This window comes from Nycticebus coucang, chromosome 6, assembly GCF_027406575.1.
Source record: "Nycticebus coucang isolate mNycCou1 chromosome 6, mNycCou1.pri, whole genome shotgun sequence".
Lineage (NCBI taxonomy): Eukaryota > Metazoa > Chordata > Mammalia > Primates > Lorisidae > Nycticebus > Nycticebus coucang.
In genome coordinates, this window is record NC_069785.1 from 66,871,107 (window position 1) to 66,895,954 (window position 24,848).

The 24,848-nt window shown below is 42.8% G+C and overlaps 1 protein-coding gene and 1 non-coding gene across 6 annotated transcripts in view; one reads left to right on the forward strand and one right to left on the reverse strand.

Annotated features, from left to right (window-relative positions):
• Positions 1–1,075: 1,075 nt before the first annotated feature.
• Positions 1,076–24,848, forward strand: part of TRIP4 (thyroid hormone receptor interactor 4) — a 96,467-nt gene continuing 72,694 nt past the window's right edge. The window contains exons 1-6 of one of the 5 annotated variants that reach the window (XM_053593210.1): positions 1,076–1,234; positions 11,282–11,451; positions 14,153–14,286; positions 15,966–16,178; positions 18,688–18,766; positions 23,463–23,613. In XM_053593210.1, the coding sequence (XP_053449185.1) occupies positions 1,134–1,234; positions 11,282–11,451; positions 14,153–14,286; positions 15,966–16,178; positions 18,688–18,766; positions 23,463–23,613 (848 nt within the window). In that variant the 5' untranslated portion in view covers positions 1,076–1,133. Of the gene's footprint in view, positions 1,334–11,281; positions 11,452–14,152; positions 14,287–15,965; positions 16,179–18,687; positions 18,767–23,462; positions 23,614–24,848 lie in introns of all 5 variants that reach the window. The other 4 variants (XM_053593212.1, XM_053593214.1, XM_053593211.1 and 1 more) reach the window with 4 other exon arrangements.
• LOC128589469 (small nucleolar RNA SNORA70) lies at positions 4,028–4,162 on the reverse strand. Its single transcript, XR_008381038.1, has one exon. It is a non-coding gene; the product is annotated as a small nucleolar RNA SNORA70 (small nucleolar RNA).

Consider the following 24,848-nt stretch of genomic DNA (forward strand, 5'->3'; position numbering starts at 1 on the left):
CTGCTAGCGCTTACTATTGCTGTTTTATTTGACATAAAACCATAATGATTTAAAAGCTGGCCTTTTTCTTTTTTAGAAAGAGCCTCACTTTGTCGCCCTGGGTAGAGTACCCTGTCGCCATAGCTCACAGCAACTCAAACTCAGGTTCAAGCGATCTTCTTGCCTCAGTTTTTTTCATTTTTAGTAGAAATGGGGTCCCACTTTTGGTCTCCACACTTTATACATTTTTTTTTAGAGTGCTGTGGCGTCACAGCTCACTGCAACCTCAAACTCTTGGGCTCAAGTGATCCTCTTGCCTCAGCCTCCCAAGTAGCTGGGACTACAGGCGCCAGCCACAATGCCAGGCTATTTTTTTGTTGCAGTTTGGCTGGGGCCGGTTTCGAACCCGCCACCCTCGGTATAGGGTCCGGCGCCCTACTCACTGAGCCACAGGCGCCGCCCAACGCTTGGCTATTTCTAGAAACGGGGTCATGTTCTGGCTCAGGCTAGTCTCCAACATGTGAGCTCAGGCAATCCACCCGCCTCGGCCTCCCAAGTGCTGGGGTTACAGGCGTAAGCCACCACACCCGCCCCCGCCCCCCCATTTTTCTTTAATCCTTTTTTGTTGTCATAGCCGTTTATGTCAGACAGTTCTTCCTTTGCCACTCCAGACAGGAGTACAATGCCATAAGCCACAGCTCGCTACAATCTCCAACACCCAGGCTCAAATGATCCGGAGTAGCTGGGATTACAGGCGCGAACCACCACACCCTAAAGCTGTGCTAGTGTTGGAACAAACTGTGAAAGGTGGGGAGGGAAGAAACCTGACCCCTCGTATTTCCGGGTATTGGTTTTTCTCCTCTAAACTGTAGTTTTTATTTGCACTGTATTTTCAGGAGAATAGTCAATAACCTTCCTCAAGTCCTGCATTTAACCAAGAAGTAGAACGACATCGAGCGGCGCCGGGGTACTATTGTAAAGCGGAAAGGCGTAGGAGGCGGCACAGGTGGGCGGGATCTACACTGGAGGCGGTGCGACCGCGCGAGGCGGAGCTGGCTGGCGGAACCCGCGTGAGGGAGGTCGGTGTTGCGAAGGGAACTAGTCCCGTGCAGGACGTGGGGCTTTTATAGCCCAGCTGGTTCCGGCTGGGGAAGATGGCGGTGGCTGGGGTGGTGTCCGGGGATCAGCTGGTTCACTGGTGCACGCAGGAGTTGCGGAAAACTTTCGGCCTGGATGTCAGCGAGGAGATCATGCAGTGAGACTGGTTCGGGTCCGAGGCGGGAAGGAGCTCTGGGATTTGCACTGGTTGAACGAACCGGGAAGCGGGGAGTACTGAAAAGTTGAGAGAAGAAATGTAATGAAAGGGGTTACAGTTGGTCTTTAGGCGCGTAATTTTCGCCTTCACCTTTATAATTTAGCTTCTGGAACAGGGTGTCAGGCTCGACAACTTACCGGTGGGGTCTTTTTTCCTACGAAAATGTCAAATCCGTATTAAGTAGATCTGTCGCGGGAGTCCGTTTCCTTACAGATTATGGAGAAAAGGGGCAAGTCAAATATCTTCCTAGAAATTCTTTACTCTGAACGTTTTAGTTGGTCCAGTCAGAGCTCTGTCAGGTCGGACCAGAAATGTAAATGGAGGCGGTGTGGTACAAGTGCAAATAGCTCTCAGAAGCAGGTTGCATTTTCTGTTGTGATTTACCAGTTTTGGAACCTTGGACAACTTAATTTTACTCTTTCTACCTTGGTGTCCTAGTCTGTAAAATGAATAATTATTAGAGCTTATTATTTATGTTTTCTGATTTTTACGAAGTGAACATGATTTAATATCTCCTTTAAATTGATCAACGAACATTTCTTGCCCTACTACTACATGGCAGATGCTGGGGCAACAAAGACGATCAAGATAATTGGGTTCTACTTTGTTGATGAGTACTGAGGTGGGGGAAATAGAGGGCATTGTAGTAGCACGGAATAAAAGATTCTCATTAAGATTTGAGAAACTCGGAAGGTTTACTGGAAAGGTTGGCTTTCACCTTAGAACTAAAGGATACATAAAGGTGTAATGAACAGTGTTTGGGAGAAAACTTCTGCAAAAGTGGAACTTGATCAAGGAACCTTGATTCATTCACTGAAGCTGAAATGGAAATTGTGATTATAGGGCTTTTGTAGGAAGTAAGGTGATTTTATTGTTGTTGTTGTTGTTGAGCCAGAGTTTCATCATGTCCAGAGTCTCATCATGTCTCCCTGGGTAGAGTTCCCTGGTGTCATAGCCCACAGCAACATCAAACTCCTGGGCCCTACGTGATTCTCTTGCCTCAGCCTCCCAAGCAGCTGGGACTATAGGCACTCCCCACAAAGCCCTGCCATTTTTTGGTTGCGGTTGTCATTGTTGGTTGGCAGGCCCAGGCTGGATTTGAACCTGCCAGCTCAGGTGGATGTGGCTGGCACCCCAGCCACTGAGCTATAGGTGCTGAGTCAGTAAGGTGAATTTTTGATTTGGGGGTAGACTTTTTTATTTATTTATTTATTTTTTTGTAAGAGACAGAGTCTCACTGTACCGCCCTGGGGTAGAGTGCCATGAGGTCACAGGGCTCACAGCAACCTCTAACTCTTGGGCTTACGCGATGCTCTTGCCTCAGCCTCCCAAGCAGATGGGACTACAGGCGCCTGCCACAACACCTGGCTATTTTTTGTTGTTGTTGTTGTTGCAGTTTGGCCGGGGCTGGGTTTGAACCCGCCACCCTTGGCATATGGGGCCGGCACCCTACTCACTGAGCCACAGGCGCCGCCCGATTTGGGGGTAGACTTATTGACAAGAGAGAGTTAAGACAGGTTTTTTAAAAGTTTTTTTTTTGAACACAGGAATTAGTTTTACCTTTGTTTGAAGGCAAAATCAAATAGTTTTCAAACATTTTTTAAAGCAGTGGAATGATAGCAAATGAAATAACTAGACTTTGAAATATATAAAACAGAAGAAGTGGGTTTTATTAACATAAATATAGGTTCAAATTTACCACATTCATTACAAAGTCATTCAGTATTAAACGAAAAAAAAAGATGATGCTATTTTTTGTTTGTTTGTTTTGAGACAAGAGTCTCACTTGGTCACCGTTGGTAGAATGCTATTGAGTCATAGCTCACAGCAACCTCAAACTCTTGGGTTCAAGTGATCCTCTTGCCTCAGCCTCCCAGTTAGCTGGGACTACAGGTGACCATCACAATGCCTGGCTATTTTTAGAGACAGAGTCTCTCTCTGGCTCAGGCTGGTCTTGAACCTGTGAGCTCAGGCAGTCCACCTGCCTTGGCCTCCAAAGTGTTAGGATTACAGGCGTGAGCCACTGCACCCAGCTGGATGTGCTGTTTTTGACAAATCACAACTTGGAAAGATAAAAGCAGTCTTCTGTCTCAGAAATTCAATTGTATTTTGATTATACAGTATTAAGAAAATTCTGATTCTCAAAACAGTAGTTTAAAAGGTCATTTTGCAAACTCAGGTGTTCCTCAGTTAAATTTACCACATTCATGAAAGTGAAGTGATAAGAAATTTGTTTTAATGTTGAATCACTAAGTATGGCTGAACACTTCCTTGCATTGTTTTCTTTTTTCTTTTTTTTTTTTTTTTGGACAGGAAGTAGGATTTATTATTGGTAGGCACAATTGTTAGGCAATACAATGTTAAGTTCTCACGAGTGCAGGGCCTGCCACTTGTCCAGGGGGCCACGATTGGGGATGTATTTGACCCCACAGCCATCTGGGATGAGTCGCTTTTCAGCCACTATGTCTTCAAATTCATCTCAGTTAAACTTCGTAAAACCCCATTTCTTGGAGATGTGAATCTTCTGACGGCCAGGGAACTTGAACTTGGCCCTGCAAAGGGCCTCAATCACATGCTCCTTGTTCTGTAGTTTGGTGCAGATGGACATGATGACTTGGCCAATGTGAACCCTGGCCACAGTGCCCTGGGGCTTTCCAAAGGCACCACGTATACCTGTCTAGAGCCTAGATTGGGGACAGCACAAGGTCTAACACATGAACATGTATTGGAAAGGAGTGTCTCCAAGGTCCCTTAGAGCAACCTATACAAGCAACAGGCTGCGTACACTACCGAGGAGGCTGCTATTTGCAGCCACTGCACACCAGGTCCCCATGAGGAAAGGAGCATGGTCGACTTAATTAGCTGCAGGTGCATTGTTTTCTTAAATATGAATTAGATGAGAACTGTCCAAGGCCAGGTGAGGTGGTCTGTAATCCTAACACTCTGGGAGGCTGAGGTGGGTGGATTGCCTGAGCTCACAGGGTCGACAGCCCAAGCAAGAGTGAGACCCCCATCTCTAAAAAATAGCTGGGCGTTGTGGCTGGTGCTCATAGTCTCAGCTACTTGGGAGGCTGAGGCAAGAAAATCACTTGAGCCGCGGTGCATCTTACAAGGGTATATGTGAAACTTAGTAAATGTAGAATGTAAATGTCTTAACACAATAACTAAGAAAATGCCAGGAAGGCTATGTTAACCAGTGTGATGAAAATGTGTCAAACGGTCTATAAAACCAGTGTATGGTGCCCCACGATCGCATTAATGTATGCAGCTATGATTTAATAAAAAAAGAAAGAAAGAAAATCATTTGAGCCCAAGAGTTTGAGGTTGCTGTGAGCTATGACACCACAGCACTTTATCAAGGGTGAGAAAATGAGACTCTGTCTAAAAAAAAAAAGTGTTCAGAACTTTTAAGTACTGACGCTACTGTTTGAATCATTTATTAGGCATTCACAGGTTATTGCATAATAGCTTGCTATACTATGATGAAAGCATTTGATGTGTCTTCCCTAACATTTAGTTGAGAATTATCCAAGTGTACTAATTTGAACAATTTTATGAGTGGCCTGAATTTAAAAAACAGCGGAGAGCTGTTAACTTTCTAATCAAAGACACATTTATAACACATAAATATGTTTATTCCATAATCTACATGAGTTCATATTTTGGTTGGCTGTATTTTGCAAACATTTGATATATATCACATTTGGATGAATGTTCTTTGTTATACTTTGTTAAATAGTTAAAATAATATTTATTTAAGTCTTTCTGGAAGTCTTTTTACTTTCCTGGTGGTTTGAAAAACTCCAGGGTTAAATGATCCCTTGAGGTTCCTTACAGATCTATAAGTCTTTGATAGCAATTGATCTTCAATGGGGTCTAGTAAGATTTCAGATCAAGATGGTTAAATGGGCCAGGCGCCATGGCTCATGCCTGTAATTCAAGTACTCTGGGAGGTAGAGGCCGGCATATCACCTGAGCTCGTGAGTTCGAGACCAGCCTGAGCCAGAGAAAGATCTTCTCTCTAAAAAACATAGCGGGATATTGTGGCAGGGGCCTGTAGTCCCAGCAACCAGTGAAATTGAGGCAATAGAATCTCTTGAGCCCAAGAGCTTGAGATTGCTGTGAGCTATGACTCCATGGCACTTGACCGAAAGTAACAAAGTAAAACTCTGCATCAAAAAAAAAGAAAGAAAGAAAGAAAAAAGGCATGGTGCTTGTGACTGAAGCGGCTAATGCACCAGCCACATATACCTGAGCTGGTGGGTCCAAATCCAGCCTGGGCTGCCAAAACAACAATGACGGCTGCAACCAAAAAAAAAAAAAAAAAAAAATAGCCGGGCATTGTGGCAGGTGCCTGTAATCCCAGCTACTTGGGAGGCAGAGGCAGGAGAATTGCTTGAACCCAGGAGTCGGAGGTTGCTGTGAGCTGTGATGCCACAGCACTCTACCCAGGGTGACCGCTTGAGGCTCTGTCTCAAGAAAAAAAAAAAAGGTGGGGCGGCGCCTGTGGCTCAAAGGAGTAGGGAGCCGGCTCCATATGCTGGAGGTGGCAGGTTCAAACCCAGCCACAGCCAAAAACTGGGAAAAAAAAAAAAAAGTTAAAATGTGTAAGTCCTGAGTCTTCCCCACTACCTCTTAATTTGTCACGATTAGAAGATGGTCTTAATAAGGCCCAAAGGGCACGACACCTGTAGCTCAGTAAGTAGGGTGCCGGCCATATACACCAAAGCAGGTGGGCTCGAGCCTGGCCCAGACCTGCTAAACAACACCCAGTGGTAGCTGGGCATTGTGGTGTGTGCCTGTAGTCGCAACTACTCGGGAGGCTGAGACAGGAGAATCATTTGAGCCCAAGAGTTTGAGGTTGCTGTGAGCTATGATGCCATGGCACTCTACCAAGGATGACATAGTGAGACTCTGTCTCAAAAAATAAAGAAAGGGTGGCGTCTGTAGCACAGCGGTTACAGTGCTGAGCACATGCACCGAGGGTGGCGGGTTCAAACCCAGCCCGGGCCAGCTAACCATCAATGACAACTGCAACAAAAAAATAGCTGGGCATTGTGGTGGGTGACTGTATTCCCAGCTACTTGGGAGGCTGAGGCTAGAGAATCTCTTAAGCCCAAAGAGCTTGAGGTTGCTGTGAGCTGTGACACTACGGCACTCTACTGAGGGCGACATAGAGAGACTCTGTCTCAAAAAAATAAAAATAAAGAAAGATACAGCATTATTAAAATTTTTCTTGCATTCCATACTAGTGTGTCTAAATTATAGTTTCTTCAGATCTTTATAAAACCTTGAAGGTCTTATATGTTAATTTATAAGGGATTTTTTTCTTTTCTTTTTTTTTTTTGTAGGGCACTTTATTGCCCTCAGTAGAGTGCAGTGGCATCACAGCTCACAGCAACCTCAAACTCAAGGGCTCAAGTGATTCTCCTGCCTCTACCTCTCAAGTAGCTGGGATTACAGGTGCCCGCCACAATGCCTGGCTATTTTTTGGTTGCAGCCGTCATTGTTGTTTGGCGGGCCCAGGTTGGATTCGAACCCACCAGCTCAGGTGTATGTGGCTGGCACCTTAACCTCTTGAGCCACAGGTGCAGAGCCGATTTTTTCTGTTTTTAACTTTTGTTGTTTACCACGTCAATTGACATAAGTGATTTCGATCACTTTTTTCTTCTATAATGTAAGACATTCTCTGTAGAAAACTAAAAATGTGAGAAGATGATAAATGAGGAAAACAAAATTACCATACCACAAACCAGAAATAATCAGTTTTTTCTTAGTGTCTTTCTCATATACATATTTTAGTATTTTACATTTTCAAAACATTCATTGTAGAAAAAAGAAAATTAAAATCAACCTTAATCCTACCACTCAGTAGTAATCATTTGGTGTACATATACACATTCCTTTGATAGCAATTAGGATCATATCTAGTCTACTGTTTTCCTTACCATTATAATAGGAGCATTTTCTCAGGTCAATGATAATTATTTTAAAATTCACTTTTAGTGGTGGCATTATATTACATTTTCTAAAATCCCAAAACTTTAATTATTTACCCTTTCCCCATCAATGGATGTGTTAAATAGTTTCCAGTTTTTCACTAATTCAAATAGTGATGTAATTAACTTTTTTTGGATAAAGTTTTCCGTGTCTCTTATTTCATGTAAAGTCTTATGAATAGAATTATTGACCATTTTTTTGTTTTGTTATTGAGACAGAGTCTAACTCAGTGGTCCTGGGTAGAGTGTTCTGCTATCATCATAGCTCACAGTAACCTCAATCTTTTTGGCTCCAGACAACCTCCTGCCTCAGCCTCCCAAGTAGCTAGGATTACAAGCATGCACTACTGCACCCACCTAGTTTTTCTGTTTTTTTTTTTTTTTTTTTGATGGGATCTTGCTCTTGTTCAGGCAGGTCTCAAAACTCATGAGCTCAAGCAATCCAGGATTGCTAGGATTATAAGTGTGAGCTACCATGCTAGCCTATTGAATCTTCTTTTTTTTTCCCTTTCTTTTTTTTTTTTTTTTGAGACAGAGTCTCACTGTGTCACCCTGGTTAGAGTGCCATGGCATTAGCCTGGCTCACAGCAACCTCAGACTCTTGGGCTTGAGCAGTCCTCTTGCCTCAGCCTCCTGAATAGCTGGGAGGACTATAGGCATGCATCTATATGCCTGGCTAGTTTTTTTCTGTTTTTAGTAGAGATGGGGTCTCTCACTCTTCCTCAGGCTCTATTTTTATTTTATTTTATTTTATTTATTTATTTATTTATTTATTTATTTTGTAGAGACAGAGTCTCACTATACTGCCCTCGGTAGAGTGCCATGACGTCACACAGCTCACAGCAACCTCCAGCTCTTGGGCTTACACGATTCTCTTGCCTCAGCCTCCCGAGCAGCTGGGACTACAGGCGCCCGCCACAACGCCTGGCTATTTTTTTGCTACAGTTTGGCTGGGGCTGGGCTTGAATCCACCACCCTCGGCATATGGGTCCGGCGCCCTACTCACTGAGCCACAGGCGCCGCCCTATTTATTTATTTTTTGTTGTTGCAATTTGGCTGGGGCCAGGTTTGAACCCGCCACCCTCTGTATATGGGACCTGAGCGCTACCCACTGAGCCACAGGCGCCACCCATATATATATATATACTTTTTTTTTTGGGGGGACAGAGTCTCACTTTATTGCCCTCAGTTGAGTGCAGTGGTGTCACAGCTCACAGCAATCTCCAAATCCTGGGCTTAAGCAATTCTCTTGCCTCAGCCTCCCAAGTAGCTGGGACTACAGGTGCCCGCCACAATGCCTGGCTATTTTTTGTTGCATTTGCCACTGCTGTTTTTAGCTGGCCGGGGCTGGGTTCAAACCTGCCATCCTCAGTATATGGGGCCAGCGCTCTACCCACTGAGCCATAGGTGCCACCCTTTTATTTATTTTATTTCATTTATTTATTTTTATTTTTATTTTTTTGAGACAGAGCCTCAAGCTGTCACCCTGAGTAGAGTGCTGTGGCATCACAGCTCACAGCAACATCAAACTCCTGGGCTCAAGGGATTCTCCTGCCTCCGCCGCCCAAGTAGCTGGGACTACAGGCACTCACCACAACGCCTGGCTATTTTTTGGTTGCAGCCCTCATTGTTGTCTGACGGGCCCAGGCTGGATTTGAACCCGCCAGCTCAGGATTATGTGGCCTGCTTGAGCCACAGGCGCCGAGCCTTTTTATTTATTTTTATTTTTTTTGAGACAGAATCTCACTATGTTGCCCTTGGTAGAGAGCTGTGACATCACAACTGATAGCAACCTCCAACTGTTGGGCTTACGCGATTCTCTTGCCTCAATTTCTCTGGCTCATATCTCTTCAGCACTCTCAATTGACAAAACATACCCTCCTCCCAAGTAGCTGGGACCATAGGTGCCCACCACAATGCCCAGCTATTTTTTATTGCAGTTGTCATTGTTGTTTAGCTGACCCGGTCTGGGTTTGAACCCGCCAGCCTCAGTGTATGTGGCTAATGGCGTAACCATTCTGTTACGGACACTGAGCCATGGCCCTATTTTTTTTTTTAATTTTTATTTTATTTATTTATTTATTTATTTGTAGAGAATTATTTGGTTGCAGTTTGGCCGAGGCTGGGTTTGAACCCGCCACCCTTGGTATATGGGGCCGGTGCTCTCACTGAGCCACAGGCGCCACCCTAATTTTTATTTTTTTTAAATTAAATCATAGCTGTGTACATTAATGCAGTCATGGGGTACAATGTGCTGGCCTCATATACAATTTGAAATATTTTCATCAAACTGGTTAACATAGCCTTCATGGTACTTTCTTAGTGATTGTGTTAAGACATTTATATTCCACATTTAGTAAGTTTCACATGTACCCTCGCAAGATGCACCGTAGGTGTGGTCTCTCCAATTACCCTCCCTCCACCCATCCTCCCCCCAATTTTTTTTTTTATTGTTAAATCATAGCTGTGTACATTAGTGCAATCAAGGGATACAATGTGCTGGTTTCATATACAGTTTTTAATATTCTCATCTAACTGTTCAACGTAGCCTTCATGGGTCCCCCCTAATTTTTAAAGTGCTTGAAATATACTGGCTGATCTCTAGAAGAATTATACTAACTTACACTCCCACCTCATTTCACTTTAAGCAATTTTCTCTTAACATTTGTTTAATATAGTTCTGGTTATTATGATTTGATGTTAATCTTGATTTATAATTTTTTGGGTTGTTTTTTTTTTTTTTTTGTAGAGGCAGAGTCTCACTTTATTGCCCTCAGTAGAGTGCTGTGGCATCACACAGCTCACAGCAACCTCCAACTCCTGGGCTTAGGCCTCAGCCTCCCGAGTAGCTGGGACTACAGGCGCCCACCACAACACCCAGCTATTTTTTGTTGCAGTTTGGCTGGGACCGGGTTTGAACCTGCTACCCTCCATATATGGGGCCATCGCCCTACTCACTGAGCTACAGGCGCCGACCTTTTTGTTTGTTTTTGAGACATGGTCTTACTTTATTCCTAGGCTAGAGTGCAGTAGTTTCATCATAGCTCACTGCAACCTCAACCTCCTGGGCTCAAGCAATCCTCCTGCCTCACCCACCCTAGTAGCTGGGACAACAGGGATGCACCACCATACCCTGCTAATTTTTCTATTCTTTGTAGTGATGTTGTGTTGTGGTATCTCATGTTGTCCAGGCTAGTCTAGAACTCCTGGCCTCAAGCAGTCTTACTGCCTTGGCCTCCCAAAATGCTAGGATTACAGGTGTAAACTGCTGTACCCAGCTTTTAAGAATGTTGATTCAGGGCGGCGCCTGTGGCTCAGTGAGTAGGGCGCCGGCCCCATATGCCGAGGGTTGCGGGTTCAAACCCAGCCCCGGCCAAACTGCAACAACAAAAAAAATAGCCGAGCGTTGTGGCGGGCGCCTGTAGTCCCAGCTGCTCGGAAGGCTGAGGCAGGAAAATTGCGTAAGCCCAAGAGTTAGAGGTTGCTGTGAGCCGTGTGACGCCACGGCACTCTACCCGAGGGCGGTACAGTGAGACTCTGTCTCTACAAAAAAAAAAAAAAAAGAATGTTGATTCAACTAATTAAGTTGTAGTATATATTCATATCTTTGGGAAAAGTAAGAGAAATTGTAGATTATTCAGTATTTTAAGTATTTGTATCATTTCCAGGAAAATATGGTGACTACACGTATGTCATTATAGGAGATATTCTTTAAGTAAAGACAGCCCCATGACCTTTTACACCACTGATTTGATTCTAGAAATTATAAAGTAAATTGCTAAATACATATGAAGGTTAGGTTATGAACTACTTGAAATCCAAGTTTCCATCTTGATCAAAATTATATTTATAGCATCTAGCATAGTACTTGGCTCAAAGTAAACACAAATAGGTTAAGGAATGGTTTTTACTACCTTGATCTCTGTTAATAATTATTAAAAAGCATCTCCTAGTCTTGTTTCAACAATTTATATGTTTGCCTCCTGAGGTATGTTTTGTCAATTGAAAGTGCTGAAGAGATACGAGAGTATGTTACTGATCTCCTCCAGGGAAATGAAGGCAAAAAAGGCCAATTCATAGAAGAACTTGTAACCAAATGGCAAAAGAATGATCAGGAATTGATTTCTGATCCTTTGCAACAGTGCTTAAAAAAAGATGGTAAGTAGGAGTGGTACCTGTGGCTCAAAGGGGTAGGGCGCTGGTCCCTTATGCCAGAGGTAGTGGGTTCAATCCCAGCCCTGGCCAAAAAACACACACACACACACACACACACACACACAAAAAGATGGTAAGTAATGTAATTAAATGAAAGTTGAAATAATGGTAAATGGGCAGGCTTAAAGGACATTTTACTTCCTTTCTTTTTTTTTTTCTTTTCTTTTTTTTTTTTTTGAGACAGTCTTACCATGTTGCTCTTGGTTGAGTGCTGTTGCATCACAGCTCACAGCTTGGGCTTAAGCAGTTCTCTTGCCTCAGCCTCCCAAATAGCTGGGGCTACAGGAGCCCACCACAACACCTGGCTATTTTGTTGTCATTGTTGTTTAGCAGGCCCTGGCCAGGTTTGAACCCACCAGCCCCAGTGTATGTGCCACTGCCTTAACCACTGAGCTACAGGTGCCAAACCCATCCTTTATTTCTTTTTTTTTTTTTTGTAGAGACAGAGTTTCACTTTATTGCCCTCAGTAGAGTGCCATGGTGTCATACAGCTCACAGCAACCTCCAACTCCTGGGCTTAGGCGATTCTCCTGCCTCAGCCTCCCAAGTAGCTGGGACTACAGGTGCCCGCCACAACACCCGGCTATTCATCCTTTATTTCTTAATATTAACTATGTTAGTATTACATTAATACTTATGTTAGTATTAAGAAATATATATGCATATTTGTAGTTCATATATATACATATTTGTAGTTCAGGTCTATTCAGTTTATAACAAATATTATCCTAATTCAGACCTTTTCAACTTAGAAAATTTCATAAAACTACCAGTGTGTAGACATAAATAGGGCTTTAGAATAATTTGAAAAATTTACATGTGGATTAAAGAAACATTTTTCAGTTATGTGCATACATAGATGAAAATAAAATATTTTCACCAGGCTAGATGTTGGTGGCTCATGCCTGTAATCCCAGCACTCTGGGAGAACAAGTCCGGTGGATCGCCCTGAGCTCAGGAGTTTGAGACCAGCCTGAGCCAAAGTGAGACCTCCTCTCTAAAATTTAAAAAAGCCGGGTGTTATAGCAAGTGCCTGTAGTTCAGCTACTTGGGAGACTGAGACAAGAGAATCACTTAAGCCTAAGAGTTTGAGGTAGCTGTGAGTTAGGACTCCACGGCACTCTACTGGGGGCAATAAAGTGAGACTGTTTCAAAAATAATAATAATAATAATAGAGTAAAATATTGACAGATTATAGTACGAATAACATTTAGAAGTAACTGAATAGTACAGAAGATGAACACCAAACAAATAAGTCATTATTACTCTACAATCTAAAATATCAGGTTTTGACTTGGTGCCCATAGCTTAGTGGCTAGGGCGCTGGCCACATATACCAGGGCTGGTGGGTTTGAACCCAGCCCAGGCCTGCTAAACAACAATGACAACTACAACAAAAAAAAACATCCGGGCCTTGTGGCGGGTGCCTGATTTTATTTATTTTATTTATATAGACATAATGAGACTCTGTCTCAAAAAAATAAAATAAAATGTCAGATTTTATTTATTTATTTAGACATAGTGAGACTCTGTCTCAAAAATCAAATCAAATCAAATCACATTTTATTCTATATTTATTTTTTGAAACAGAGTTTCTCTTTGTCTCCCTTGGTAGAATCCCATGGTGTCACAGCTCACAGTAACCTCAAACTCTTGGGCTTAAGGGATTTTCTTGCCTTAGCCTCCCAAGTAATTGGGACTACAGGCACCTGGTTCAATGTCTGGATATTTTTTTTGTTGTTGTTGTAGTTGTCATTGTGTCTGGTAGGCCCAGCCTGGGTTCGAACCCGCCAGCCCCAGTGTATGTGGCCGGCACCCTAGCCACTGAGTTATAGGCGCCAAGCCAAAACTAAAATATCAGATTTTAATATAACTTTTTAACCCCAGCCAGGTGTTGAGTTCTTTATCATTGACTACAATCTTGAAAATTATGGTTCAAATTTAATTGTGGCTGGGTGCAGTGGCTCATGCCTGTAATCCTATCACTCTGGGAGGCCAAGGCGGGTGGATTGCTTGAGCTGAGGAGTTGGAGACCAGATTAAGCAAGAGTGAGATCCCGTGTGTACTAACAAAAACTAGCTGGACATTGTGGCAGGCGTCTGGTACCTGGAAGGCTGAGGCAAGAGGATTACTTGAGCCCAGGAGTTACTGGTTGGTATGAGCTACTATGCCACAGCACTCTTGTGTGGGGCAACAGAGTGAGACTGTGTCTCCAAAAATATTAATAAATTAATTAATTAATTAAACTGTGGTTTGAGAGGAAGCAATAATTAAAAGTCTGCCTTACTTCCAGGCGGCGCCTGTGGCTCAGGGCGCCAGCCCCGTATACCAAGGATGGTGGATTCAAACCTGGCCCCAGCCAAACTGCAACAAAAAAATAGCCGGGCATAGTGGCCGGTGCCTATTGTCCCAGCTACAGGGAGGGTGAGGTAGGAGAATCGCCTAAGCCCAGGAGTTGGAGGTTGCTGTGAGCTATGTGACGCCACGGCACTCTACCGAGGGTGATAGAGTGAAACTCTGTCTTTATAAAAAAAAAGTCTGCCTTACTTCCTATCTTGACTGTAAATATTAAGCATCACCTATTTATTTGCTATAAGAGTTCATCATCCTGCTGTTATCTGTTAATTTTTTTTTTTCTTAAAAGAAATTTTAGATGGACAGAGATCAGGAGACCAGCTAAAGCGTGGTAGGCGGAAAGGGAGAAACAGACAAGATGTTCCTGCATTTGCTGAACCTGATACAACTGTAGAGGTCAAAACACCTTTTGATTTGGCCAAGGTGAGTACTTAAAGAATGAACCTTTTTCTGGCTTGGTGGCTCACACCTGTAATCCTGCACTCTGGGAGGCCGAGGTGGATGGGTAGATTGCTTGAGCTCACGAGTTTGAGACCAGCCTGAGCAAAAGCAAGATCCTGTCTCTACTAAAAATAGAAAAACTGAGGCAAGAGGATGGCTTGAGCCCAAGAGATGGAGGTTGCTATGATCTATGACGCCACAGCACTCTACCCAGGGTGACAGCTTGAGACTCTCTCTCAAAAAAAAAAAAGAACAAACCTTTTTCTGACTATACAGAAAAGAGGCAGTGACTAATACATTTCAGAGAACAAAGTGTACAAAATGGCTTCAAATGACAATTTTTCAACAAATGCATGAATTTTAGGGAGAGAATGTGATAATGATGACAATTTGCTTTCTTATGGGGGCAGCCTGGTAAAGTCTTATAAGGACATCTTTGCTGAGAGATAAGATTAACACAGATAATTATAAGTTGAAAAATATTTAATGAAGTGCCCTGAGCTTCAACAGTTTTTGCGGGTGTATAGTAAAAGAATGTACAGTTCTAGCTGTTATTAAGGGTGTTGCTATTTTTAGCCAGCCACCATCATCACCATTATTCAAATTTTAGAGATTTTTCATATTTTCTTTTTTGGCCTTTATGATAGTTCTTTGTGGTAAACAGAAATATAGTTGGCAACCTCCATAGTTGATAACCTTCTTATGCTGACCACCTCCTTAATTTGATCTAATTTTCATAGACTAGACATGTACCTTCAGTGGAAGACTAAACTCTATATATTGACCACCTCTGTAAGTTGTATCTTTTTTTTTTTTTTTTTTGGTAGACACAGAGTCTCACTTTATCGCCCTCGGTAGAGTGATATGGTGTCACAGCTCACAGCAACCTCTAGCTCTTGGGCTTAGGCGATTCTCTTGCCTCAGCCTCCTAAGTAGCTGGGACTACAGGTGCCCGCCAGAATGCCCGGCTATTTTTTTTTTATTTTTTTTTATTTTGAGACAGAGTCTCAAGCTATTGCCCTGGGTAGAGTGCTATGGTGTCACAGCTTACAGCAACCTCAAACTCTTGGGCTTAAGTGATTCTCTTGGCTTAGCCTTCCAAGTAGCTGAGACTACAGGTGCCCCCCACAACTTCCGGCTAATTTTTGGTTGTAGCTGTCATTGTTCATTGTGTTTGGCAGTCCCAGGCTGGATTTGAACCCATCAGCTCTGGTGTATGTGGCTGATGCCCTAGCTGCTGAGCTACAGGTGCTGAGCCCATTGTGTAAAATTTTTATTGATTTTTCTTATTGTTTGCTTTCAAATTCATAAATATTATTTGCTTTTAGAGGCATTCTTGTTTCTTTCTGATTTTCAATTTATCTGTGCTTAAAGATGTTCTATAAACAGCTTTGACTGCTGCATTTACCTTTCATCAGCCCTAATAAGTGAGCTGAGAGCTACCAGTAAAAAGGGCAAGGAAGGTTATTAATAGCTAGTTTTTCTAGAGCATAACTTTTCTTCAGATCCTTCATTATGACTAATTTGTATTCTCCCTCTCCCTTCTCTTGTGGTTTTTGAATAATGTATAACTTGTTATTGAATAGAGCTGAGGGTTTCCCCCTTGACTTGTGTCATTATGTTAATTACTTGGTGTTATTCTGATGTCTTTGTATAATTAGGCACAAGAGAACAGCAACTCTGTAAAGAAGAAGACAAAGTTTGTCAATTTATACACAAGAGAGGGACAGGACAGGCTTGCAGTCCTGCTCCCTGGTCGCCACCCTTGTGACTGTTTGGGCCAGAAGCACAAGCTCATCAATAACTGTCTGATCTGTGGGCGTATTGTCTGTGAACAAGAAGGTTCCGGTCCCTGCTTATTCTGTGGCACTCTGGTAAATTGTTTCTTTTCTATTTTATTTTACAGTGTTTTGTGTTAAAACACAGAGCTGTTCAAATCCCTAGTAATTTTCCTTTTTCTTAGTAAATTTTTTCTTTTAGTTGTCCAGTGAACCCCAGTAGCAGAGATTTGATTAGTCAGAAACCCGAGATTATATCCTAGTACTGTGGCCTGTTAGAGAGAAGAGTTTTGAGAACATACATTATTGAGAGATCTAAGTTTTGTATCAGATTAACTTTAATTCAAGAAAACTTCAGGGTGTCAAGTGTCAAACCACTTTTTCAAAGTCTTAGATATGTGATGATACCACTGTACTCTAGCCCAGGTGACAAAGTGAGACTGTCTCAAAAACAAAAAACAAAAAAACAACCCTAGGTGTGGTTCATATCCCTAGGAAAACAAGGCCACTGTGATATAATCCTCAGTCATTACAGCTTCTGTTTCCAGGACACCACCTTGTTATTTCTCTGCTTTGTCTGAAAGAATGACCTCAAGAATGTAGAATAATGACTCCCTCACAAAAACCCTAATGAGCTGTCTAGAAAGCTTATTCTACCAGTTGAGCTGGCCTGCAGAAGCAATGACATTTGGTAATGATAAAGGTATCCACTTTATATCACTTTATTTTCTCCTCTTTAGGGACCCTTCATTTTCCCATATACTGAGAGAATAAGCTGATACACAAAGGAAGACTTGAAAAATGTAGTGTCAACCAATAAAAATGTTCATATAATGGCAGTAACTCTCCTTCTGTATGTGGTTTTCTCTTTAGAAACACTCATAACTGCTGCAGAAACTGTGTGTCATTGGGGTAACTGTTAGTATATACTATGCAGTGTTTTCTCTTAGGTCCTTTGGTTCCTTTCAGTTCAAGAAACAGTAATATAAAGCAGATTGACCTTGAACTTTTACAGTTTTATAAGCTCAGTGTATCTCCTTCTCAGCCTCTCTTCTTTTTTTTTTGCAGAGACTGAGTCTCACTTTATGGCCCTCGGTAGAGTGCCGTGGCCTCACACAGCTCACAGCAACCTCCAACTCCTGGGCTTAAGCAATTCTCTTGCCTCAGCCTCCCGAGTAGCTGGGACTACAGGCGCCCGCCACAACGCCTGGCTATTTTTTGGTTGCAGTTTGGCCGGGGCCGGGTTTGAACCCGCCACCCTCGGTATATGGGGCCGGCGCCTTACGGACTGAGCCACAGGCGCCACCCTCAGCCTCTCTTCTTACAGTTGCAGTGACTTTATAATAAAGAGAGCTTTTCTTTGCTTAGTATATGCACAATTTTATATATAGGTAGATTTGAAGGCAAAGGAACAAAATATATACAATATAGAGTATAAAAGGCAGACTAGTCTCTGGTTACTTTATAATTTGCCTCTTTTTCTGGTTTTCTGTAATAAGGTAATTATATATTATATATGATTATATATTAATTTATCACACCAGATTTAGACTTTATGATTATAAGTGGAAGGCTTTTTTTTCTCCAAAGTCTTTTTTTTTTTTTGAGATGGGGATCTTGCTATATTACCAAGGCTGATCTCAAACTCTTTATCTCAGGTAGTCCTCCCACCTCAGCCCTCAGCCTTCTGAGGAAGTGGCTGGCATAAGCTATAGCATCCAGCTTTTTTCTTCCTTGTTGTTTTTTTCATTTTTTTCTGGGACGGAGTCTTAGTCTGTTGCATAGGCTAGAGTGCCATGATGTCAGCCTAACTCAACAACTTCTAACTCCTGGGTTCAAGCAGTCCTCCTGCCTCAGCCTACCCTACAGCTAGAACTATAAGATCCTACCCCAACACCCAGCTACTTTTTCTATTTTTAGTAGAAAAGGGGTCTTGTTCTTACTCTGGCTGGTCTTGAACTCCTGAGCTCACGGGATCCTGCTAACTTGGCTTCCCAGAGTGCTAGGATTACAAGTGTAAGCCCCTGAGCTGGGCCAGGTCCAGCTTTTTTTTTTAAGTCTCATTTGTTTTTTTTTGTTTGTTTGTTTGTTTAAACTCTTTCTATATTTTATTTTATTTTTATTTTTTTTTTGCAGTTTTTGGTCAGCGCTGGGTTTGAACCCGCCACCTCTGGCATATGGGGCTGGCGCCTTACCCCTTTGAGCCACGGTGCCGCCCTCTCATTTGTTTTTTAAGTATTCTCTGCAGCAGCAAATACTTATCCTTTGAAAGTAGGTTAGTTTTTGTTTTTGTTTTAAACCAGTAAGTCATTTGGGAATACTTGCAATGAGATTTTTTTTCTTTTGCCTTGGTGGGTTTGAACCCGCCAGCCCTGGTGTATGAGGGCACAAGTTCCAGCCATGAGATGTTTTTAATGGCTCATAAAAAGAAATGGGAAGAGGTTGAGGACAAAACATATTCAGATATGTGTATTTGTCTGGAGGAAAACACACCAAGTCTCATTATTTTACTGTCATATCTGATGTTTAATTTGACATAACTTTAGGTATATCAAGCAAACAATATAACTATTAGATCACGTGTTTTACTCTCATTACTTTATAGGTATGTACTCATGAAGAACAAGATATTTTACAGCGTGACTCAAACAAAAGCCAGAAACTGCTAAAGAAGCTCATGTCAGGTAGACTGCAGCCTTCTATTTGGATCACTATGGTGATGAATATTTATTGTATTTGTGGTGGTTTTTCTTTTCTGTTCTGTGGTGGTAGTATGCAATATGCAGTTTATTCACTCATTAGCTTTACAGGGATTTATTTTTTTTAATTATTAAGATTACATAACATTAAGTAGGAAAGTAAATAATAATAGTATTGGATTCTAACCCCCAAAATAAAATTAATACCCATGAGACCACATTTCTATAAGTAACTGAATGAATTAATAAATGGGGGAGAAGGGGCAATTCTTTCTTATAGAATAATTCTGATAAATAAAGCAGAAGAAGGCTAGGTGCGGTGGCTCACGCCTGTAATCCCAGCACTCTGGGAGGCTGAGGCGAGTGGATTGCTTGAGCCCATGAGTTCAAGACCAGCCTGAGCTAGAGCAATACCCTGTCTCTAAAAATAGCCAGGCATTGTGGACACCTGTAGTCCCAGCTACTTGGAAGGCTGAGGCAAGAGAATCGTTTGAGACTAAGAGTCTGAGGTTGGGGAAAAAAAACAGGAGTCTGAGTTTGGTGTAAGCTATGACACCACTGCACTCTGGCAGAGTGTGGGGAGGGCACAAAAGTGAGACTGTGTCTCAAAAAAATTAAAAATGGGCCAAACACAGTGGCTCATGCCTGTAATCCTAGCACTTTGGGAAGCCGAAGCAGGTAGAGTGCCTGAGCTCACAGGTTCAAGACCAGTCTGAGCCAGAGCGAGACCTTGTCTCTAAAATAACCAGGCCTTCTGGTGGGTGCCTATAGTCCCAGCTACTCAGGAGGCTGAGACAAGAGAATTGCTTGAGCCCAGGAGTTTGAGGTTGCTGTGAGCTTATGACGATGTGACTCCATGGCACTCTAGCAAGGGTGACAAAGTGAGACTCCGTCTCCAAAAAATAAATAAAATAAAATAAAATAAACAGAGACAAGAGGATTGCTTAAGCCCAAGAGTTAGAGGTTGCTATGAGCTGTGATGCTACAGCACTCGACTGAGGGCGAAATAATGAGACTCTGTCTCAAAAAAAAAAAAGAAAGAAAGAAAAAATAAACAAATAAATATTAAAATAAAATAAAAGTGGGCATGGTGCCTCACTCCTCTAATGCTAGCATCCTAGGAGTCCAGGGTGGATGGATTGCTTGGGTCAGGAGTTCCAGACCAGCCTGAACAAGAGTGAGACCTCATCCTTACCAAAAAGGATCCTTACCAATCTTAGAAAAACTAGCTGGGCATCATGGTTCCTGTAGTCCCAGCTGCTTGGAAAGGTGAGGTAGGAGGATTGCTCGAGCCCAAGAGTTTGAGGTTGCTGTAAGCTATGATGATGCCATGGCACTTTACCCAAGGTGACAGAATGAGGCTCTGTCTCAAAAAAAATAAAAATAAGAAAATAAAGTAGAAGAAATGAGGATATTAGAAAATTTCCATTAGGGCCGGGTGAGAGGACTCCCAAGTGCTAGGAAACAAAACAAAGAAAGAAAATCTCCACTAAACATCTCAGTATTGCTTGGTGCCCGTAGCTCAGTGGTTAGGGTGCCTGCCACATATACCAGGACTAGCAGGTCAAACCTAGCCTGGGCCTGCTAAACAACAATGACAACTACAATGACAAATAGCCCGATGTTGTGGCAGGTGCCTGTAGTTCCCAGCTACTTGGGAGGCTGAGGCAAGAGAATCACTTAAGCCCAAGAGTTTGAGGTTGCTGTGAGCTATGATGCTACAGCACTCTGCCAAGGGTGACAAAGTGAGTCTCTGTTTCAAAAAAAAAAAAGAACAAACACCTCAGTAAGAGATTCTAGGGTCATAAAAGACACGAAGAGACTGAAGAAAGAAGAAAAGTCACAGATTGGAGCATTCTTTTTTTTTTTGAGACAAAATTTCTCTTTGTCACCCTGGGTAGATTGCTGTGGTATCCGTAGCTCACGGCAACCTCAAACTCTGGGCTCAAGCGATCCTTTTGCCTCAGCATCTCACGTAGCTGGAACTATGGTCACCTGCCACAACACCTGGCTAGTTTTTTCTTTCTTAGAGACAGGGTATCACTGTTGCTGAGACTGTTCTCAAACTCCCGAGCTCAGATAATCCATCTGCCTCGGCCTCTCAGAGTGCTAGGATTACAAATGTGAGCCACCACACCCAGCTTGGTTTTCTTTTTTTTTTTCTGTAACAGTCAGGGTCTTGCTTTGTTGCCCAGGCTGGTGTGCAATGGTTTGATCATAGATCACTGAAGCCTTGACCTCCTGGCCTCAAGCAGTCCTCTTGCCTTGGCCTTCCCTTTTTTTTTAGAAACAGAGTCTCACTTTGTCACCCTCAGTAGAGTGCCATAGCATCACAGCTGACAGCAACCTCCAGCTCTTGGGCTTAGGCGATTCTCTTGCCTCAGCCTCCCAAGTAGCTGGGACCACAGGTGCCTGCTACAATGCCCGGCTATTTTTTTGTTGCAATTTGGCTGGGGCAGGGTTTGAATCTGCCACCCTCGGTATATGGGTCTGGCACCCTACTCACTGAGCCACAGGTGCCACCCTGCCTTGGCCTTCTGAACTGTTTCTACCTTCTAATTTCTGAGTCAATTCAGTAAATTTTTTTTTTTTTTTTTGAGACAGAGCCTCAAGCTGTCGCCCTGGGTAGAGTGCTATGGCATCACAGCTCACAGCAGTCTCTAACTCCTGGGCTTAAGCAATTCACTTGCCTCAGCCTCCCAAGTAGCTGGGACTACAGGCACCCGCCATAATGCCAGGTTATTTTTTGGTTGCAGCTGTCGTCGTTTGGCAGGCCGGGCTGGATTTGAACCCACCAGCTCAGGTGTATGTAGCTGGCGCCTTAGCCGCTTGAGCCACAGGCGCTGAGCCAACTCAGTAAATTTATGACCATCTCCAAGCTTTAGTCTTCTTATTTCTAAAACAAAGATAGTACAAACTGTCTTATAGGATTATTATGAGAAATAATATAATTTGGGCAAGGTGGCTCACGCCTGTCATCCTAGCACTCTGGCAGGCCAAGGAGGGTGGATTGCTTGAGCTCAGGAGTTCAAGACCAGCCTGAGCAAGATTGAGATCCCCGTCTCTACTAAGAATAGAAAAACTGAGGCAAGAGGATCACTTGAGCCCAGGAGTTTGAGGTTGCTGTGAGCTATGATGCCATGGTACTCTACCGAGGGCAAAAAGTTAGACTCTTTTTTTTTTTTGAGACAAAGTCTTAACTATGTTGTCCTTGTGGCATCATAGCTCCCGCAACCACAAACTCCTGGTCTCAAGTGATTCTCTTGCCTCAGCCTCCCAAATACCAAGTAGCTGGGACTACAGTTGTCCACCACAACACCCAGCTATTTTGTTGTTGTTGTTTTAGTAGGCCCAGCCGGGTTTGAACCTGTCAGCCCTGGTGTATGTGGCCGTTGAGCCCAAAGTGAGACTTATAATCCAAAAAAAAGAAAAGAAAAGAAGTATATTAAGTGCCTTAGATTATTATTAATATATTTATTTTTGATTAAGAGTCTCCAGTTGTCACTCTGGCATCATAGCTCACAGTAACCTCAAACCCTTGGGCTCAAGCTCTTGCCTCAGATTTTCTGTTTTTAGTAGAGATGGGGTCTCGTTTTTGCTCAGGCTGTTTTTGAACTTGTGAGCTCAAGTAATCCACCTGCCTTGGCCTTCCAGATTGCTGGGATTACAGGAGGAGCCACTGTACCCGGCCATTCGATTCTTACTATTCATTTTTGCCACTTTCTTTCTTTTTTTTTTTTAGAGACAGAGTCTCACTGTACCGCCCTCGGGTAGAGTGCCATGACGTCACACAGCTCACAGCAACCTCTAACTCTTGGGCTTATGCAATTCTCCTGCCTCAGCCTCCCGAGCAGCTGGGACTACAGGTGCCCGCCACAACGCCCGGCTATTTTTTGGTTGCAGTTTGGCCAAGGCTGGGTTTGAACCCGCCACCCTCAGCATATGGGGCCGGTGCCCTACTCACTGAACCACAGGTGCCGCCCCATTTTTGCCACTTTCTAAAATTTTTCTCTTCTATTATTTTGTTTTTAGTTTTGACATACTACGTACAAAAGTACATTTGAGGCTGGGCACAGTGGCTGACACCTATAATCCTAGCATTCTGAGAGCCTGACGCAGGAGGATGCTTGAGCTTAAGTTTTAGATCAGCCTGAGTCAGAGGGAAATACTGTCTTTACTTAAAAAAGTAGAAAAAAATATGCTTGGCATTGTGGTGGGCACCTATAGTTCCAGCTACTCAGAAGGCTGAGGCTGGAGGATCACTTGAAGCCAGGAATTTGAGGTTGCTATGAGCTAGGCTGACATGATAGTATTCTATCCTGGATGTCACAGTGAGACTCTCACTCCAAAAAAAAAGTATGTTTAAATGTGATATTCAGCCATATTCGTTAAAGTTCCTCATTGATAAGACATTTTTATGTTGTATTGTTAAATAGTTTGGTATCTTTAGTGATGCAACTTTCTGGAAGGGGAGAAAAAGACCTTAACATTTACTGACAACCTATTATGTATCAAGCACTTCTTGATTCTTTATAGATAAGGCCTGATCTATGTACTTGTTTTCCACTGAAACAGAGCCTCCTGTCCATCTGACCAGATTTTTGAGATTTCGTTCTTTGCTGAACAGTGATACAACTCATTTGTGTTTGTAGCCTGAATTGATTTCCTTATTGAATTTCAGGAATGGAGAATTCTGGGAAGATGGACATCTCTACCAAGGAACTCCTCAATCAATCCAAGGATCTTCTCCCTCATCAAGAATTACAAATTAAGTCTGGCCTGGAGAAGGCCATCAAGCATAAAGACAAACTATTAGAGTTTGACAGAACTAGGTATGATAAGATTAGGATATAAATGCTAAGAGATAGACTAGTGCACAGATTCTGTCCATTAAAACATTATTTTGGTTCTTGATACCCTGTCAAAGTGAAGTATGAAAAGGTTTATAGCAAAAGAAGAGCTAGAGGCCGGGTTACTCACACCTATAATCCTAGCACTCTGGGAAGCCAAGGTAGTTGGATCGCCTGAGCTTAGGAGTTTTAGACTAGGTTGAGCAAGAGCAAGACTCCGTCTCTACTAAAAGTGGAAAAATTGGGCAGATGTGGTGAATACCTGTAGTCCCAGCTACTCATGAGGCTGAGGCAAGGGGATCTCTTGAGCCCAGGAGTTTGAGGTTGCTACAAGGTATGATGACGCCATGGCACTGTAGCCTAGGTGACGGAGTATGACTGTCTCAAAAGAAAAAAAAGAGCTAGTTGATCTATATAGGAGGTCTCTGTCTTATTTTTTTTTCCTTTTTTGTTTGGACACAGAGTTTTACTCTGTCACCCTCAGTAGAGTGCTGTGGCGTAAGAACTCACAGCAACTTCAAATGCCTGGGCTCAAGCAATTCTCTTGTCTCAGCCTCCCAAGTAGCTGTGATTACAGGTGCCCGCCACAATGCCTCGTTATTTTTCTTTTTTCTTGAGGCAGAGTCTCAAGCTGTCTCCCTGAATAGAGTGCCGTTGTGTCATAGCTCACAGGAACCTCCAACTTGGGCTCAAGTGATCCTCTTGCCTCAGTTTTTCTATTTTTAGTAGAGGTGGGATCTCACTTTTGCTTAGGCTGGACTCAAACTCTTGAACTCAAGCAGTCCACCTCAGTCTCCCAGAGTGCTAGGATTACAGGCATGAGCCTCTGTGCCAGCCAATTTTTTTAATCTATGTTTGGGTAAGATAGGCTCCCAGCAAAAGTATCCTACTCTATAGCATCTTTTGATTACTGGCAAATGCTAGTGTACCCTCTGGATAGTTGATTTGATTTATTAGAATTTTTCACTTGTTTCACTTATAGCCATTCATTCATGTCCCTTCCACGGGAAAAGCGCTAGGCTGAGCTCTAGACAATATGTAAAAAATTGCCTTTGGGAGAACAGAAATTATGTCATGTCATAGTGAAGGAATGCTTTAACTTTCTAATTCCCTTTGACACTAAATCTTTTTTTTTTTTTAATTGAGACAGAGTCTTACTTTGTCACCCTCTATAGAGTGCTATGGTGTCATAGCTCACAGCAACCTCAAACTCTTCT